The sequence below is a fragment of the Hyaena hyaena genome, unplaced genomic scaffold, assembly GCF_003009895.1.
Source record: "Hyaena hyaena isolate Hyena2069 unplaced genomic scaffold, ASM300989v1 scaffold_226, whole genome shotgun sequence".
NCBI classification, from domain to species: domain Eukaryota; kingdom Metazoa; phylum Chordata; class Mammalia; order Carnivora; family Hyaenidae; genus Hyaena; species Hyaena hyaena.
In genome coordinates, this window is record NW_024080858.1 from 1,614,531 (window position 1) to 1,634,398 (window position 19,868).

At 33.7% G+C, this 19,868-nt stretch overlaps 1 protein-coding gene across 1 annotated transcript in view; it reads right to left on the reverse strand.

Annotated features, from left to right (window-relative positions):
• FBXO8 (F-box protein 8) overlaps positions 1-19,868 on the reverse strand; it is a 44,339-nt gene that overhangs the window by 12,551 nt on the left and 11,920 nt on the right. The window contains exons 2-3 of the mRNA XM_039243220.1: positions 11,880-12,216; positions 8,861-8,987 (exon numbers count right to left, since the gene is read on the reverse strand). Of these exons, the coding sequence (XP_039099151.1) occupies positions 8,861-8,987; positions 11,880-12,208 (456 nt within the window). The 5' untranslated portion in view covers positions 12,209-12,216. The remainder of the gene's footprint in view (positions 1-8,860; positions 8,988-11,879; positions 12,217-19,868) is intronic.

Here is a 19,868-nt window from a genome sequence, read left to right on the forward strand (position 1 = left end):
CTTCACTAAAGTATTTGTAAATAAGAAAAAGAAAGCATTCTAATCAAAATCTGGAAAAAAACTCTATTAGTTTAAGGTACAATTCAAACAAATAAGAAAGTGACCCATTTGAATACTACTGTTGGCTAATTAAAATTCCCACTTCATAAAAGCCACATGTAAATACTGCATTCACACTACTGTATGCGCATATATGTATATGTTTAAATGACAAACTCAATTTTGGTAAATAAAAAGTATTTTTCTCATATTAGATTCTCATATGTACATTTATAAATATATTTTGACTGCTCTGAAACGATTTTGAAATACATATTAAGAAAAACCTCATATCTTAATAGTAGACAAGCAGAGAACCAAGCTGGGATTTAAATGGTAGTTTTATTGCTAGCACATGTGTATATTTATTTACGTAATTAAAGTGTCTACTCATCACCATATTCAGCCATGACACATATTTTAATTTAAACATAATTTTGGACAACTAATTATTGTTTAAAACATCCTAAAAATAGATTAAGCTAAGTATCCCCACTGACACAAAAAGTTACTATATATGCAAAAGACTTCATCACATAGTAGGAAATGATATTAAAGGCAAATGGTATTACCATTTAAAGCTAGGAGATGTTGGTGTGACTAATACATACTTTATGAAGGGCCATTACTCAGGTGTCAAATATTTATCTTACTAGAATCCAAAATTCCAGGAAAGGAAGAACCTCCAAGCTTACAGCAATACTTGTCTCCTGACAGTATAAGTTGTTATAGCTGTCTGTACCTCTAACATAAATGAAAGCTATGTTTTGGAAAGCACTTAGAGGCACTAAGCATTTAATATATAGCATTTCATTTAATATTCACAGTAACACCATGATATATGTAATATTATTGTCCCCATTTTACATACAGGGAAACTGGAGTGCAGATGTTAATTTGCCAAGGTCAAAGTCATATAATTAAGTGGAGAGATAATAAATATTATTAAAAGGAATGAATCTAAAGAAGGCCTCTAGCTGGCTTTCAAGAGAAGCTATAAACTTTTAAGGATTATATAATTAAACTAATGTTATAAAAGAAAAGATGACCACCATAAAAACCTATGCGTTGGGTCATAACTCCAGTATACTTTGAAATGCCTCACACTGTAAACTCTCAAAAGTCAGAGTCACCAGCACAAACAATAAAAGGCAACAGGTCGCTCTGATGCTATATTTACCTGCTAACAAATGGCCAGAAGTGGTTTACAATGATCTTATCGCCCTTATAATAATTGCATCTTCAAAATTTTTATGACATGAAATAATACGTTACATAATATTAGGGATAAATGTATACTACAGTTGGTTAAAAATTTTGCATTTAATGTAGAGTTTTCTTTATACTCCCATATTTCAAAGGATGCTGTACAACTGAACACATCCAAGAACTGAAGATATATTTTTGAAATGTACTTAAAATATTAACGCAATATTGTAAACTTGCTAGGTATACTTATCTAAGTTGGCAACAAAAGTAAAATTCAAACAAAGAAAAACTTTTGTTCATGTTAGCTTTGCACAGAAAATTTAAGAGTTGGTAGTATGGGTGCTAAAATATTCTAATTTTATTCTTTCTTCTGGTTAAAAGTCCTAGATCAATACAATTTCCCCTAGAAAATTTTCCCCTAGATAATTTTACTAGTTTACATTTCCCCAAGATAATTCATACTAAATGAGATAAAAATATCCCCTATGATGTACTAGAGAAAGCAAAAGCAAAATGCATCAGGTGGTTTGCCTGATGAATAAACTATAGGATACTCTAGGTATGAATCTCTTTTTCAATTACATTAAGACAGAAAAAGGGGCTGGGAAATTTGTTTCCCTTTGAAGTTTCTAAAAGGTTTACCCTGAGTCCATGTAATTCTGTGGATTGATTCTACAGGACATACTGGAATGACTCTTGAAGACAAAAAAATGGGACGGTAGCCAAGATATATTGTGGTCAGGGCAGGGTATTGACCTGAATGGCATAGGATATCATTACCTTCTTCAACATACAATTAACACATGATGGATCAGATTAAAGAGATAGATATATCCATACACACCTATACACATGTCATGTTGCCCACAAAAAAGTAAATGGCCTCCAGTTTAGTACGACCTGACTGATCATAATCAGACTGAAAGTACAAAATTATCTAGCCAGAGGATAATATTTAGTGTCTGCGAGGCAGTTTTTTACTGACTCTAATGCTAATCAAGGGGAAGGGATTTTGCCAATGAGCTTGAGTATTTTAGCTGTTTTGAGTAAATCATTCCAATAGAGGAGAAAGCTTTCTAAGCTGTATTCAGTGAGGAATGCCTCTCAGTGTCAACTAGCTCCTTTGCTCTGACTAAATTCTCATTGGCAAAATGGGGATAAAATTTATTTGCTAATGAAAATTAGTATCATTTATTGTTATAAAAATAATTTGTTCAGGATTACATTATCAAAGTCTTACTGAGTCTGGGTGATGATGATGGTGATGATCATGCATTGGGATCCTCTGGACTGCAAAGAACAGGAGCCCAGATTCAAAACTGTAAAGGTTTTGTTACCTTGTATAACAAACAAATTGCAAAGAATGGATCTCTCCTTTCAGCTGGTTCAAACTCTTTATCTAGCGAGTAGTCTAAGTGATGTGATTTAAACCTTGCTGATATTGGGCTTCTGTGACTTTTTTAGAATTACTTTTACAATAGAATATGGTAGTGTTAGAAGGAATTTGAAGGCATCTCCTGAGGTTTTCTCAGAAAACTTTATCCTTCTGTTTTCCCTACTTTGTGGGGGCAAGTATTTTCCACTGATAATCAGGCTTAATTACTTCAACCACAAAATAATTACTGATCCTCATTTGGGGGGGGGGAGGCATCTTTTTTGCTCAGTGGCAGGAAGACCTAAAGTGGCAAGAAGTTCGTCTCAACAACTGATGTGCATTGTTGTGCCTCTTATCAATATTCTTCGTTTGGGTAAGTCTTCTAAACCAGTAGGGCCCAGAAATAAGAGGCAGAATAACAAAGTTTTACAAGTGGCTCACTAGTAAAACTAGTGTTATGGATGCTTGGAGGCCTGCCCCAAAGCAATTTCAGTCTTTTCATTGCCTTTAGAATTTCAGCCACTGTTGTTCAGTCATGATTAACTCTAAGCCAATTATGTAATCTCTTCTATTCTGTTCTCAATCAGTCTAGGAATATTCACGTGATTCAGTATGTCTGTTAGAAATCAACAGAAGTACAATGAAGGCTCCTAAAAAGATATTTTTCTTCCCAATAAACATAAGGAATTTGAAGAGAATTTCTTTGTATTCTATCTTTGTGGTGAGGATAACTTTTATATGAAGACATTATGTTTTGAGTGGTGGTGGACAGCTTTTTATCAAAAGAAGGCAAAAGTTAACACACCTTGAGAGTCCATGATATGATCAGTGGACTATGGAAATAACTTTGGAATATCCATTTATGGGTGTCTTTGGGGGTAAATAAATGTATATGGTTAAGCCACAATTAAGTTTTCTGTTCCTTCCAGCCAAAGCACCCTAGCTGATATACATAGGGAAAAGTTAGAAGTGTATTTGCCAAATTGAAAAAGCATCTTAATGGCCTGTCAGCCTTCACTGAAAATATCCCTGTGTTGTAGGAGATAATAAAGTTAGTATAGAGAATGATAGCTCAAGGATAAAATGAAAAATGATTTGTCACTAATTATTTGATATGATTATTCATGTCAATGTCTAAAAGCAAATATTCAAATTCAATATGGCAATCAGGTTTGTTGTCCGACCCTTATTCTCCAAAGTAACATTTTCTTTAACAGATTAGGTGCCAATCAAAATCCAGAACATAGATAAATCTCAGTCTTTCAAGATACAACTCTCAGTTTTAAGTGTTTTTATAATACTATCAAACAAAAGAAGAAATATAGATTCATAGACTTTCAAAAAGAAAGAGGATTACAAGTAAAATAGGCATCAGATAACTATCAGTAAACAAGAGAGCATTTCATTCAGTTTAGATATCTATCCAGTTAGGAACATATATTTATTTACACATAGTAAGACTACTGATAATCTATACTAGTATATACAGAACATAACCCTTCAAGTGTTGTTTTACCAAAAAACAAACAAACAAAAAAAACACCAAACCTCAAAAGCTACTATGTCAGATGAAGTTGAATAATACTGTATACAACAACCTCCTCTTTCATATTCAAAATGTATATCAATATATTAAATGCTTTGAAAAGTTATTCTTTAAATAAGCCAGCTAACCATAATGTGTCATTTATTAGACTTGGGAACTCCTTTGACTATCCATTATCCTGTGGAATAATTATTCCAAAAAATACATTTGGGAAATGCTTATCTGTACATTCTGATGATACCAATTTTGGATATGGTTTTTTAAAAATAATTTTTTTAACGTTTATTTAGTTTTGAGACAGAGAGAGACAGAGCATGAGCTGGGGAGGGGCAGTGAGAGAGAGAGAGAGAGAGAGACACAGAATCTGAAACAGGCTCCAGGCTCTGAGCGGTCAGCACAGAACCTGATGCGGGGCTTGAACCCACAGATCGCGAGATCATGACCTGAGCTGAAGTCAGACGCCTAATGATGCCTGAGCCACCCAGGCACCCCTCTGATAGGGTTTTCTATCCTTAGTAATAAAAATATTTTTCATCATTGTTGCTATGCTATGAAGTAAAGGTAATGAACATTTTGTTGCCATATATTAGAGCAAAAAGTAAGATTTAACACCTGAGTACAAACTGCTGAGTTCCTTTTTATAATGGGGAACTACAATTTCCTGTTTATATTTTAGCTGGACCAACAACAAAAAGAATCATAATCTTTAAAATCAATTGCTTATGGATTTCCCTCCAAAATGTGTACACAGGTCAAATTTAAAATATTCCTTCTTATAATAGACTCCACCCCAGATGAATTTAATAATTATCGTAAAATTGTATGCTTGTGGGCCATCCTTTATGAACACAAGGAAAATGTGCTTATATAGTTACAAAAAAGACTACTTTCCCTGACCCCTAAGACAATATAAAAAACTTTTTAAAAACATACTTACACAAGCAAAAATAAAACCTATAATATATTGAAATTAAATCATGTTTGCCAAGTCAAGAAAATGTTTAATACTAAATGGAGCTCCAGGAATACAGCTAGTTGGTTGATAAGAAAAATTACTTTATTATAATACTGTTAGCAGAATAAAATCAACACACGTAACTTGTACATGCAGGGGAAAAACAGCCTAACATACACGGATGGTTTTCAGCACATTCCTTTACCAGAATGTGGTCACCTGCCACAAAGTACACAAGCTCATGCACAAGGTCAAGACTTTACATACAGCTGAGATCACAATGTCATGCAGATAACAACAGCGTGCTAGATAATCGTACCACAAACTGTGCAGATGTTCTCCCCCACCCCATGAGCCACTGCCAGCAGTTGCTTTGGAGTTTGGTTACCCATATCCGTGACATGAACGATGTCCTTTGGAGAATCTTGTTCCCTGTGGCTGTAAGTATTCTTATTTTTATAATATTTTAATGATGCTTGCTATCAAAATGATAAGTACAGAACTAGAAATTATGGAAAAGTAGAGTTTTCATAACACTGAATAATTATACACATCTTATCTCAGGTACTAACAAAAAACAACACTTATATTTAAACATATCATCAAAACTAATTTACTTCTCAGGCTTAAATGAACCCAAAATAACACATGTGATGATACTGCTCCTATGAGGGCAGAAAAAAATCCTCCAGAAAGTACTGTCTGATTTCTAGCACTCAAAAAACTTGGCAAGAGTCATTCTAAGACCTGGCTAAAGTATGACTCACACAGATGATTCTATAAAAAAATATCTATTAGGATAACTCTTTGAATTAACACAATTTCAATTCTGAAGGCTTGACTTGGATAAACAACCAAGTTGATACTATTTATATTGTCAATGAAATAAAGTTATAGTCATTAAAATACTTTCCCTCATTTCTCTGAATTTACGTATATTTCAATGTCTTTCTTTGCCTATTTACAACCTGGGTGCATTCTAGTAAAGATGGGATTCTATTTTGCTATCAGGCAACACATACTAAGTTACTGATGTTCATAAAAGTGTAGAATCAGAATTCTGGAACCACGAGTCACTCTGAAAGGTTCAACTCTATGCCTCCTTCGCAGCATTATGTGTCCTTTCAGAATAGTGAATTCAATACTTCTGGAATGCTCCAGGATGTCAGGCAAGGGAGTGAAGAAAAAGAAAATACAGCCAACTCTCAATAATAATGGAAGATAGGATGGATAAGTCAAATTTGAAGATCAAAAAATCTTGTTTTAACTAAAAACTTCCAACTTAGCAAACATCCAACTTTAAAAAAATTTGCAAATATCCAACTTAAAAAAAAGTTGTTTTTAAGTTTTGTGAGATAAAAGCAGGTCTTTAATTTTGCCTTATTTTCTCTGCCACCCCTCCAAACACAGTAGAGGAGGTGTAACAAGAACTCTGTAGTCTGATATATGTAGCTGCAAAGATGGAAACTTGTTTTGACATCTAGCTTTTCCAATCCAGAGATTTAAAACTACTGATATATTCTAGTATATGAGGGCCTATCTATGGTTTCATCTTTGCATAAAAATGATGGTTTATAATTTGTTCTAAAAATTGATACTCCTTTAGCAAGGCATGACTACTTACCATAATCAATATCAGCAGTTACATCCAACTTTTCTGACTTTGTAAATCTAAAACTCAGTACTTACCAAGTTATAGTTCCCTTAGAATGTAACATTTGCAAGTAATATGAATTGGAGATGACAGTTTTACTCATTATCAGTATAATTCATGACAGGAACCAGAGCGCCTTGAGAAATTGGACATAATAAGGCTCGTCCTTATAATAGCTGCCTTTCTTCATCCTTATGTGATATTCTGCCTCAGTTCTCCAGTAATCATCATTTGATTAACTGAAGAGATTAATGCAAAATATGTGTCTTATTATAAAGTTCATCATAAGAACCGTATTAGTTAGCTACAATGTGTAATTTGAACAAACAAGAATAACGAAGTCTCTGAAACCATGATATTTTTCAAACATGTAGGTACAGAAAAATCTCTTGTACATAGTAGCTAGGCCATAGAGCACGATCAGATAATGACATGCTTACTATTGCTATATATTTAGATGAGCAAGAACTTGGATTTGACCAAAAAGAAAAGAAAAACTTATGTATTTCATTATAAAATACATCAGAAAAAATTTGCAATTAAGTTACAAAACCTAAATTCATGATAGTTCAGTTTATCCATTCATTTGCCTTCTAAATTAAGAGTCCTCTATTCACTGAAAGTCAAAACGAACGGTAATGAGAACAAATTTCTTAATTTAAATACTTATATCAGGCTTTATAATACATATATTTTGTTATATTTGTGGTGCTAAGATGTAACTGATAATGTATGCATGGTGTTACATTTTTTATTTGTGTACAAGAAAAATTTTAGAAATCATTATGTAGTAAGTGAAAATCAATTTAATATTAAAAATATCATTTGCATTGGGGCACCTGGGTGACTTAGTCAGTTGAGCATCCCACTCTTGATTTTGACTCAGGTCACAATCTCACGGTTCAGTTCATGATACTGAGTTCTATGTTGGGCTCTGCACTTACAGCGCAGAGCTTGCTAGGTATTCTCTATCCCCTCCGCTCTCAGCCCCTCCCTTGCTCACCCTCTATCTCTCAAAATAAATAAACTTAAAAAAAAATGTCATTTATAAAATCAGTATTTTTGTTCAATTTTAAAATATTTTGCATGGGGAAACATTTTTCTAATTATAACATAGCAAAGTTAAGATATTTTAAAAAATATTTTGCTGTGGGGCACCTGGGTAGCTCAGTTGGTTAAGCTTCTGACTCGGATTCAGCTCTGGTCGTGATATCATGGCTTTGTGGGTTTGAGCCCTGTGTCTGGCTCTGCGCTGGCATCATACCTGCTTGGGATTCTCTCTCATTTCCTCTCTCTCTGCCCCTCTCCCACTTGTGCTATCTCTGCTTCTCTCAAAATAAATATATAAACCTAAAAAAAATTTTTTTAAGTTTATAAAAAATATTTGGCTACATGATTTAAATAGTTCTTTATACCTCTACAAGAAATGAAAAATAATTTTCAATTTATTTAATTGAAAATTTAAATAAATTAATATCGTTGCCAGTTATTTTATTCCACAGAAAATAATTCACCAAGAAGTAGTAGTTCTGAGTGCTATATGATTTCCATTGTATTTCTTCTTTTTTAATGTTTCTTTATTTTGAGAAAAATAGAGCATGCACCAGCATGGGGAGAGGCAGAGAGATGGAGGGGGAGAGAGAGAGAGAATGAGAGAGAGAATCTCAAGCAGCCTTTCCACCCACCGTTAGTGCAGAGCCCAATGTGGGGCTCGACCTAATGACTGTGAGATCATGATCTGAGCAGAAATCAAGAGTCAGATGCTTAACTGAATGAGCCACCCAGGAGCTCCTCCATTATATTTTCTAAGAATAAGTCTAGTAGATATTTAAACATTTCTGAGAAAAAATTTTCTGAGAATCTGAAATTTTCTAGGATAAAATAAAATGAAAGTAGGGGGAAAATCAGTGAAAGCACTGTCTTCACATTTTGATCACTAATATATTACAATAAGAACTAATTAAATAGTTTGGAATATTCAATGACCTCTTACTTTACTTGGAAGTTTACTGTATTACAGCAAAGCTGCGGCAAGATGTTAATAAAGTTCTACTATTACAAATGTTCAAGTTCTTCACTTACCTCCTCTGGGTTGGCATTAAAGGTGAGGCTGCCTTCATCCAACTGCATATACAATTTTCGGAAGGAAAATCCTAGAGGTGGGTTCTTATTATATATGGAACAGTGACCCCATGTTGATTTACACAACCTATAAGATAAAATCAGATGAGAAAACATTACTACATTTAATTTCCTAAGTTAAATATGCATATACACGCTATAATAGTAACATGCAACAAAACTGTAATTTATAGCTCTGAAGTTGAAAATGTTAACTTCTGTACTTGTTTGGTTACTAGAGTAGGATCAACAAATGCCTTCAACACGGTGATTCTGATAAAGATTCTGAGTTATAAAGATTAATATTCATGAGTACTATCTTAAGTTAAATATAACCTATTACTAATAATAGGAATAATAGATATTTACTTCTAACATTTACAGAGTGCTTAGTAGATGCCAAACAGTATTTAAAAAACTGAAATAGTATTAACTTGCTTAGTTTTTATAACAATGCTATGATGTTGGTGCTAAAGATAAACACAGACACAATAAAAGATTAAAAAGTTCATTTGAACCCTAGGAGTTTTATTCCAGAGTTAGCAATCTTAATCAAAAAAGCTAAACAGGATTAAGTAGCTCTGTCTCCACTGCAAAATAAAATTGCATGGGGGTAAAGATTGTTGGTAGGGAGAGAACTTTTTTTTTCTTAACAATACATATATTGATAACAGGCAAACTAAACATAGAAATTATAATGCTGTAACTTCAGAACAGACATAGAAAGCTGTGTGTGGCATTAAGTTTAGCTGCTTAAGATCCTGCTTCAAAATCCTAGTTCTTTACTGTCACAATAATACATGATTGTTTAAAAATTCTATGAAATCTAAAATGCTAGTAGTTCACATCAAAACACACTATGTTTCAGATTGGGATAGTTGTGTCCAACTCTGTGCAAAAGCATTAACTACTGGTTACTTTACAATGCCTAGAAATGCTGCATGTCTGCCACAGATCCTGAAATATAAGTGCATTATTCTATAGACACACAGAGCACCGAAATTCTATTTCGGTGCACTTTTAATGACTATCTCAAAATTATCTGATTTTGTGTGTCCAAAAACAACTACTTGTAGTGACAGACATATTCACTATTGACTGGCTCAAAATTCTTGTCACACACAGTATCATGTACAGGATAATAAGAAAAAGTTTCTGTTTCAGCATGGAACATCAAAAATTATGAGGCTAGTGGCTAAAATATGCAATTTAACATGAGAATAACTTCTTAATAGTTAATTTATATCCTTCCATTATTTTTAGCAGCCACTGATTCAAAATAGTGACTTTAGGAACTTGAGAAAATTATCAATATTATAGCAGCTTCTTTAATCCTCTAGCTTTTGACCTTTATTTCTGAGCTATGTAACAGAACCTTTCAATATTAAGTATTCCACACATGCAAAGGTAAAATAAAAATTTAGCCAGCCTTTAATTTAAAATTGAAGCAATTTATCCCTAAGACACAAAAATCCAAATGTCATAAAAACAGGCGTAATAATGCGGTAAGAATAAAGGAAGCACTTCTTCCAGAAATGAACACCAGATTTAAATCCCAAATGAAGGATACAATCTGATTGAGGTCAGATAAGTTTAGAAATAACCTTTTTTTTTTTTCCCAAAGTTCATATACTGGATTACAAATTAAGTTTGCTGGGAATACTAAAAATGCAGAAAAGAAATTTTAAATAAATAATGGGCCAGTTTTAAAGTATTTTTATGTGTTCCTTTACTAATTAGGAGATTAATAACTGTCATTTAAACACTACTAATTAAGAGAATTTCCTCTAACTTCCACAGCACCCAAACTATAATAAGACAATGAGAGAACAACAATATAATGCTGAGGATTTTTCTCTAACTAGAAGTTGGGAAATTATCTATATAATTAATACTGTAATTTTGTAGCATGAGAAAGCCTCAAAAATGTCATTGTTGGTGATGCCTTTTTACTAAAGTTTGGCTATTTGGATACTTTGTTAATTCTCTCACCAGATTTTCATTTAGAAATTATTTAGTCACAAAAAGACCTTTGTTTTAAGTTTGGTAACTTTCACAACCCACATATATGATATTATGTAGGGAGTTAATGTCAGTTCCATAAAACAGATTCTATTCCAAACATTCTTAAATTTATAGATTAAGTTCTAACTGATATAATCACTGCTGTAATTGATATAATCTACCTTCACTTCAGCAAGATTATCTCCTTGCATTCTACAATCTGACTACCTCATTGATGAAATGTTGGTTAGAAAAAGTAAAAAGTAGATGAAACATTTAAAGTTCATGCTAACAAGCACCTATGATAGAAAGAAATACATTAATAAGTAAACACATGATCTTCATATGGGAAGCATAGACTATACCAGGGATGTAAACACTCTAAGTTTTGAATTAAAAATTAAAAATTTTTTTAAGATTTTTTTTTTTGTTTTTTAAGGTAGTCTTTACATCCACTTACAACCCCAAGACTTTAAAAATTTCTATTCACCTGTGGGGTTTTTTTTTCTTTTAAAAAAATTTTTTGTGTGTTTATTTTTGAGAGAGACAGAGACAGGGCATGAGCAGGGGAGGGGTGGAGAGAGAGGGAGACACAGAACCTGGAGCAGAACCTCAGCCGTGCTGAGCTGTCAGCACGGAGCCTGAAGTGGGGCTTGCACTACTGACTGAGCCACTCAGGCGCCCCAACAACTTGTATTTTTTAGATTAAACTGATCATTTCTGATTTACAATATACTGACACCTCCTGACTGGTAACTTCTCTTCTAACTGTAAAGTTTTCTTTTAAACTGTCCTTTTCTCAATATCAAATTTGACTGTGATAACTCCATGTCTTTCCAAATTTTAATAAAGAGCCAGTCAAAACACAAGGTTTAAAAGAAATACTTCAGAATGCATACATATCTGTTACAAAAAGAGCATGGCAGCGTGACTGTGTTTAGAGATGCCTGAATCAAACGTGTTAGGTTGAACTCACCCCTGCCAGAGAAGTTCATCATTCGCGAGGTCCTGCCAAACACATGAGGCTAAGCAGAGGTCAGTCGCATTCAGGTAAGACAGGATGGTAAAGCTCAGCTCAGGGGGCAACATTTCCAGATTAATGAATCCTTCCTGTTCTTTCGACTTCCGTGCCTTCAGAAGATGATATATGTCGATGCCCCCTTGGACCTGTTTCCGATGACTGGTGTTGGAGATGCTGCCGGCAGCCACCCTCCTGCTCTGCTCTCTGCTCAGGTAGCCTTGCTCGCTATAACCTTCGTGCTGTAGCTGCTGGTTTCTGGCCACTCTCCACAGCCCCTGACCCATCTGCGAGCCTGGGAGGAAGCCAGAATGTTGTAAGAAGGTTACCTCTGACACAAAGTACTCATTTACCAGAATTAACATTCTTCATTAAAGCATGGTCAAAGGAGTAGTAGATTACGAAGAAGCACTGGAGCCTCCTAAGTACAAAACTTCAACCCAGAAAGCTGCAGAAATATTTGATTTGATCATCACCTTTATCCCAGTTCACTAGCTGCTTTTAAAGTCCACAGGTGACATAATCATTTTTCACATGGTGAGGTTTAAAAGTTACTGATGTCCTAAAGACTCTAACAAATTATAATTATGTGGACTTATGGGCCAGTATTAAATACAGCTCTGATCAGAGCACAGGACTTTAGTTAAAAGGCCTCTAGACCCTGCTTTTTATCACAACTCAGGCTAAGCTAAGCTAGCCCCTTTTAACCAAACTCCCAGATGCATAACAGCTGTGAAACAGGCTTTTCCTTTAATTCTTGCCAGTCTACACTTAAGTTGTAGACTGTAATAAAATGTAACATAGGCCCTGAAGTCTAATTCAGAAACCTTATAAATTAGACACCTAGAACTCCATGATAAATAGCTTAGTAATGACTATTTGGTTTTGTTGTTGCTTTAAATAAAAATCATAATTTAAACTAAATTTCCCGTTCTTCTCCAGATAGACCTATGGATTCCTCAGAGGTACCTGGAAAAAGGTAGGAGAAGAGAATGTGCTCCAGGCTTCCTCTGCCTCCAACCAGAGTGGCTCTTCATTTATCTGTTAGAGATACTGGACCGCCACTATACAAATATTAACAAACTACTGGCCTAGGCTTCCTATTTGATCTTGGCTTTAAAATAAGCAACTTAGCCCAGGCAAATAAACTTATTGAGAAAAATTAAATCATGAAGGGCTTTTAACTAACAAGTTACTTCCATGATCTTTTTTCCAAAATATTCCTGTTTTACAAACCCAAGTCGACTACTAATATCTATGTGCATGTAATTTAAAAACTTGGGGGAAAAAAATGATTTTCTTTTTTTTTTTTTTTTTTGGAAAAAAATTATTTTCATATAAAATCATGAAAATAAATTTCATAGCATCACCTAACCTTAAAATAGTTTTAATGAGCTGTTTACAATGAGAACTAACAGGAAAAGAAAGAACGAAAGAAAAAAACCATGGGTGAATAAAAATTTTGAAAATTCTTAGGAATTTGAAAATTGAGTAGAATTTCAAAGAATGTCAAAGAAATTTTTTCAGGATTTAAAAAGGCAGGATCCACATGTATGCTTACAGAATTATTGGCTATTTTTTAGATAGTGAACACTGTAATAGGTTACTCATTGATCAAAACAGAAAAATAGTCCAGGATAATTTTTCACTCTTCCCCTTTACAGTTGACTGCTTGGAATCCCAGCGGCTTAAGGTATAAACGAATGTGGTGTACAGTGAGAAGGAACATATTAATAATTTTCAAACATGGGGTGATTTATTTACAAAGAAAACACAAAAAATAATCTCTTACCCCTATAATACATACCACAATAATGGTAGTGCTTAAATTGGTGATTAGAATATAATACTTAAATTTGTATTCTTTATATAGGCTCTTAGGAGTTGAACAGATATGCCCCAGAGCTGGAGAAAGGATTTACAAAACACCTATTTAACAAAGTACTGGTATATATAATACTCAAAAAACTGAAAGTCAACAATTAGAAAACAACCCACGTAAAAATTTGCAAAAGATCTCGACACCTCACCAAAAAAAAAAAAAAAAAAGATATATAGATCACAAATAAGTATATAAAAAGACGCTCCACACCATGTCTTATTCTACAATCTCAAATGAAAACAATAATGAGAAACTAAATACCATATATCTTAGAATACATCTTGGAATACTTGCAATCCAAAACACTGACAATACCAAATGCAGGCAAAGATGTGGGAATGCAAAATGGTACAGTCACTTTGGAAAACAGTTTGGCAGTTTCTTACAAACCTAAACATGCTTTTACCACATAATCCAGAATTTGTGACCCTTGGTATTTACCCAAATTCATTGAAAATTTATGTCCACATAAAAACCTGCACAAAAACGTCTATAACATCTGTCGTCAAAATTATCAAAACTTGTAAGCAACCAAGATATCCTTCAACAGGTGAGTGTATAAACTATGGTACATCCATACACTGAAATGTTTTAGGACTAAAAGAAATGAGCTATGAAGCCATAAAAAGACACGGAGGAAACTTAAATGCATATTACTAAGTGGAAGAAATGATCTGAAAATGCTACATAATGTACACAATTGGAATAATTATTTGACATTCTGGAAAAGGCAAACTACAAAGAGTAAACATGATTAAGAATATTCATGATTAAGAAAAATTAAGAGTATCAACAAAACTTGTAAGGAATTTTAATTTTGTTTAATGTTTAAATACACCATGTCATAGTACAACATAAGCATAACTTAATTTTGACAAACCTTAACATTTTAAGATTCAAAACCATAAAGAAAGGTATTTTATTTCCATCATGGCTATTTCTGTTTATCTTAGCAAGAAAGTATCTAAAATCATGTTGCCTGCCAAGGTCATTTAGCATATCTTGTCCTTTTTGACGATTACTTTTATTTTTCTCTTTTGCTTTTGTACTACTAAATGTAAATAATACAACATGGTAACTACAATATTTGAAATCTCAAGATTTAAGGCATTTAATATCAATTTCTGTGTATTTCCCCTACAGCATCTTTCTGGTTAAGCAGCTGTTAAGCAGCTGTTGTTACTCTCAGGGATGTTGCTAGGGAACACAGAATCAGGGTGATTTCCCTAGGCTCTGGACTTTAATGCGGCTCACTTAAATTGAGCACTGGATAATGTGATTCAGAAAGCATCCAGCAGGTAGAAAGAGGTAAAGCTAGCAGCTGGCTCTTGGGTTGGGGGATGGAAGTTTGAGGCTCATGTAAGCATAATTCAGACAAAGGAAACTGTATTTTCTATTTTCCTACTGAATAATGCCACAAATTATCCTCTTGGAATGTCGTTTCCTCTTTAGAGAAGTTCTTGATACTGGGCAAGAACATAAAATGATAAACCACTTGCAGAAGATTAATATCATAAATTCATGCTTTGGGGAAAGGAAAGAGTGTTTATAGAGATTCATCCCCACTCCCCATCTTCCTTAGGATAACAGAGATGTGGAATGTGGGTGGTACTTTCAGAAAAGTGATAAAAAACTCTCACAACAACATGATATCCACTGCAGAAGCTGTGAAGTTAGTCATGGAGGGAACACAATGTTGTGGACTCTGAAACCGAACAGTCTTGAGTTTAAATCTAGACTCCACTACTTATTACTTACTCCTGTAATTCACTCCTCGGGTGAATTTACTTCACTATTCTCAGCTTTAGCTTCTTTATACATTATGTGATTATTTGCATATTACATAATAGTAGTGTCTATAGTTCAAAAGGTCATTGTATTGAATGAGATAACGTTTATAATGTTCATTCCACAGCTAACAATCAAGAAAATATTAGTTATTTGTTTGTTGTAAAAAGATTTTCATAAAATGAAAATGATGACCACTTTGGTAAAACTTAGTTAATGACACTTCAGTTGCCTAGATGTTATGCCTGCTGAATAAACCCATTTGTTCATGCTGATACATACAATTCTTCACCTCTTTTAGATACTTCTTAGTTTGGCCATGGTTATTCTTTTCCTCATAAATGTAATTGTTTATACTGATGCCCAAACCAACCAACCAACCAACCAATCAAGTAAACCCAGACCTGAAGAACAAAAAAGCCTGTATTGTGTCCACTAAACAGTTTCAAACTTCAGCATGCCTTAGGATAGTGCCACTTACATGGCCTGAAACAGGTCCTTGTGTTATTATTTGTAAAACCATCCACATCTGGTTCTAAAAGAGATAAAATATGATAGTTTCATGCTGGGGTCTTACATGATTTCAAATTCCTGAAAATAGATATCTGGACTGACTTCAAAGTACAAAATCTTCAGATTTGTCTTAAAGTTTTAATAAAATGTTAGTATAAAGATTTTCAAAATTTAAAAATAGCATTATAAAAGATACAACTCTGTCATTTGTTCCAATTATTCAGTCAAAAAATATCAAGCTGCACAGTGTATTCACTGAATGTACAAAGAGTTTAAAATTGAAAAAAAATTAAACACCAAAGATGTCTGTATATTTGAAATAAATCGTTTTGGTATAAATATAGATTTTGTGATGAAATCGCTGCTGATAATTTTGTTCTCTCAAAACAGGTTGAGGAATATAGAGACTTACTTCTGGAAATAGTACTCTTAAGAGCATAGTCTATTTTAAGTACAAATAAAGGAAATTAGGGAGTGTGTAATTAATGGTAGTTCCGTGTGATAAAGTCCCAGCATACAGTGAATTAGCAAATACTAACCCATTGTTCCTAGCAGATATATGCCGTTAGGTTCCTGCAAGCCTCTGGCCACATTTTTGCCAACTGATCAATACATAATCTTGTTTTATGCATGTTTCTGTTTAAAGGCACATTGTTTAATCGACATTATTATTCACGAAGATTGAACTCACCAAACCTGACCAGAGATCATCTAACAAACACAGGCATTTTCTCCATAAAGCACCATCACAGCCTTCTTACAGTTAGCAGTAATTGAGTGGGGGGGAGCATTTTTAACAGTGAAATAATCAACAAAAAAGGACAAAAACGTAAGAATGTGCCACCATATAGATCATAAAAAGGACACTTGTTTACAACATGAGAGCTACAGCAAGAAAGCAGAGCACTGCCTTAATTTAACCTTAGCTGGGAAACGGCACCTCACGGATGTAAATTTTCTGCAGGTCTGTACATGTCTGAGAATGACTGTGACAGTGCCAAGGGTCCCAATTTGGGCAATCGAAAAGTTAAATTTTAGTGAGTACGAGAAATCACAAATACAAAAATCTGTAAATTAGGAAAAGGACCGTAATTAATACTATTGAAGAAGTCCCATGCCTTTTCCTCCAGATCTGAATTTGTTTAAAGTTTATCATGTTCAGGGAACTTAAAAAATTCTTTCTAAGGACCTTCAAAATGAAACCAAAGATATTTTCTCTTGGTCTCCAAAGGTAGAAACAGTGCTTCATTATTTATCATCTGAGAGAAATAAATAAAAATTTCATAATTATAAACATTATGGAAAAATTATACTGATAAAAATTCCATATAAGCTTTCAAAACTGAAATTCTTCCTTTTAGAAAAGAGAAAAAATTATAGAAAAAAATCAAGGCAAATAGGATGCTATATTTTCTTATGTTTCAGAATGATAAAACAGACACTTATAAATATTTAGATACTATTTAGGGAGTGTGAATTTACATTTTACAGAAAATGGTCAATGCAAACTAAAATAAATCTCAGAACTCCTTTTTAAATTGAAGAATCTCAGATGAAGCAACGGCCAAACATGCAAATGGATATTATTCAAGAATCTGTTTCCTGGAATTATGCAAAGATGGCTATCAATTTACTTTATCCTGATTATTTTAATACAGTGGTCAAGTAATGTTCCTATGTCTCAGAGCTATTACATACTGTTTTAATGTAAGGAACAAATATTTATGTTCAATTCTCCACCACTTGCAGAGGTAACTCACGTTCATGCAAATGTCTCACGTGGATTGAAGACTCAAAAGCCTGGCACTACTGGATATGGGATGGGTAACCAACCTGAGCCGTTTTGAACACTCAGTGGGACTGTGGATAAATACGTCATGTTAGCTGAAAGAGACAACTATTTTACGAATTTAACCTTATACATAAGGATTTCCTATTTCTGTTTATTATCTTACACTTCAGATTTAACTTTGTGTTCCTAAAGTCCTACGCAACCATGGCACAGTAGCTGGAATAAAAGAAATGGGAAGTTAACATGACCTCAGGAAGATGCCAGCATTTTTCAAAAATAAAGTCTTTGATGAATATTTACCAATAAGCATGAATAAAGCTTCTTGCTTAGGCAAAGGTCCATTTATAGAGCAAACAGCCACTGTCACTTCTAAATCATCGGTTTCACCTCTACCAGACAACACTTTAGGCATGTTACATCCAGGATTATTATGTGCATATGGTGCTTTTCCTTCCAAAAGAGCTCTTTCAGTATTACATAGCTTGATTTTAATATTCTCAACTCTAAAATTATTTAGATTCATGCTAATATGGTTTCAGAAACAGGTTTTAAGCCAGGAGCAGGATAAATATATATGGCAGGGTACCCTCCCATTAACATGATCTGAGAGATATCTATTGGATAGTAGATAAAAGAAAGAATCTTCTAACACATTTTTGGAAAAACCTTTTATGGGCAACTCCTAGAATCTTGTTAAAACTGTAAGCATGAGCGCATATATGTATCACTTTTCCCTCCTATTAAAATAAGAATAAAAAAGGGAAAGCACAAAAGCCTGAAAGAGAAAGAAAACAGGCTGTTGACTGGACAAAACATTTGAATGGATTTCTGTAATATGACATTGGAAGGAGTAGTGGTTACTAGTGAAGCCATGAAGAGGAAGAGAAAGATAGTATGGAATAGGACACGGAGTTAATTAAGCAGAAGCTTATCTATCCTGCAGAACCTTCAAAAGGCTTTCAAGGGTCCAAGGCACGGTAGAATTAAGGAATTAATTCAGAGTAAAAGGAGGAACAAAAATCAAGGGATCACTGGGTCACTGTTCCCTTTCTTATTCAATATTGACAAAAATTAGCCCCTTTACAATCTTTATAAATATTAAGAAATAAAATACAACAACAGACCATAAGCTATCCCTCAACACACACACAAGTGTCTTGAATGACTGGAGGCATCTACTCCAACTGCTTTTCCTGACCCAGGTTAAATAAAGAAGCATTTCCTCTAAAGAAACTGAACCCTAGAGAAAAGATTCCCTTTTTAATATTTATAAGCAGTCCAACATAATGGCTATCAAACCAATCTTCCCAAAGCAAGGGCCACCAACTTCATATAGGTACATACATCTATAAATAAACCTTTTATTGTCTCAAAGATCCAATATTCAATCATTAAAGTATGACTGAAGCATTTGCACAATGATTACTTGGCTGTTTTTTTTCCTTATTTTATCCAGTGACTTTTCAGCAAAATTTAAAAGTTAATTTTAATCTTAACCTAATAAATAAAATCATAAACTCTAAATATTACATATTTGACAGCAGGCTTAGAGAAGGAACCCACTGAAGCTCTATGATGTAGAAACATGGCGGAAGGGTACATCTTTCTCCCAACTTTAACCTGTCCAGTCCTCTTGGATTTCCTCAAGGGTTATGCTGAAAAACCATAAATCACTGTTTCTTAAATGCAGATTATCAATGTCCAGTGAGCTAAAAGATAATCAACACAAAACAAAAGCAATGGGATATTATCAAAAGAAATGTTAGGAGCTAGTGTTAAAAAGCTCCTATTGGCCAAACCATAGGGAAATTTGAGCATCAAAATAAAAATAAACACAGTAATGGATTACAATCCATCACATAACAAAAAGAATCCATGTGTTTACATTTACAATAAATAAATATATAAACAGAGAGATAAGAAAGGTCTTCTTTAAGGAATGCAGGGGTGTTAGAAGAATCATCTTACAATA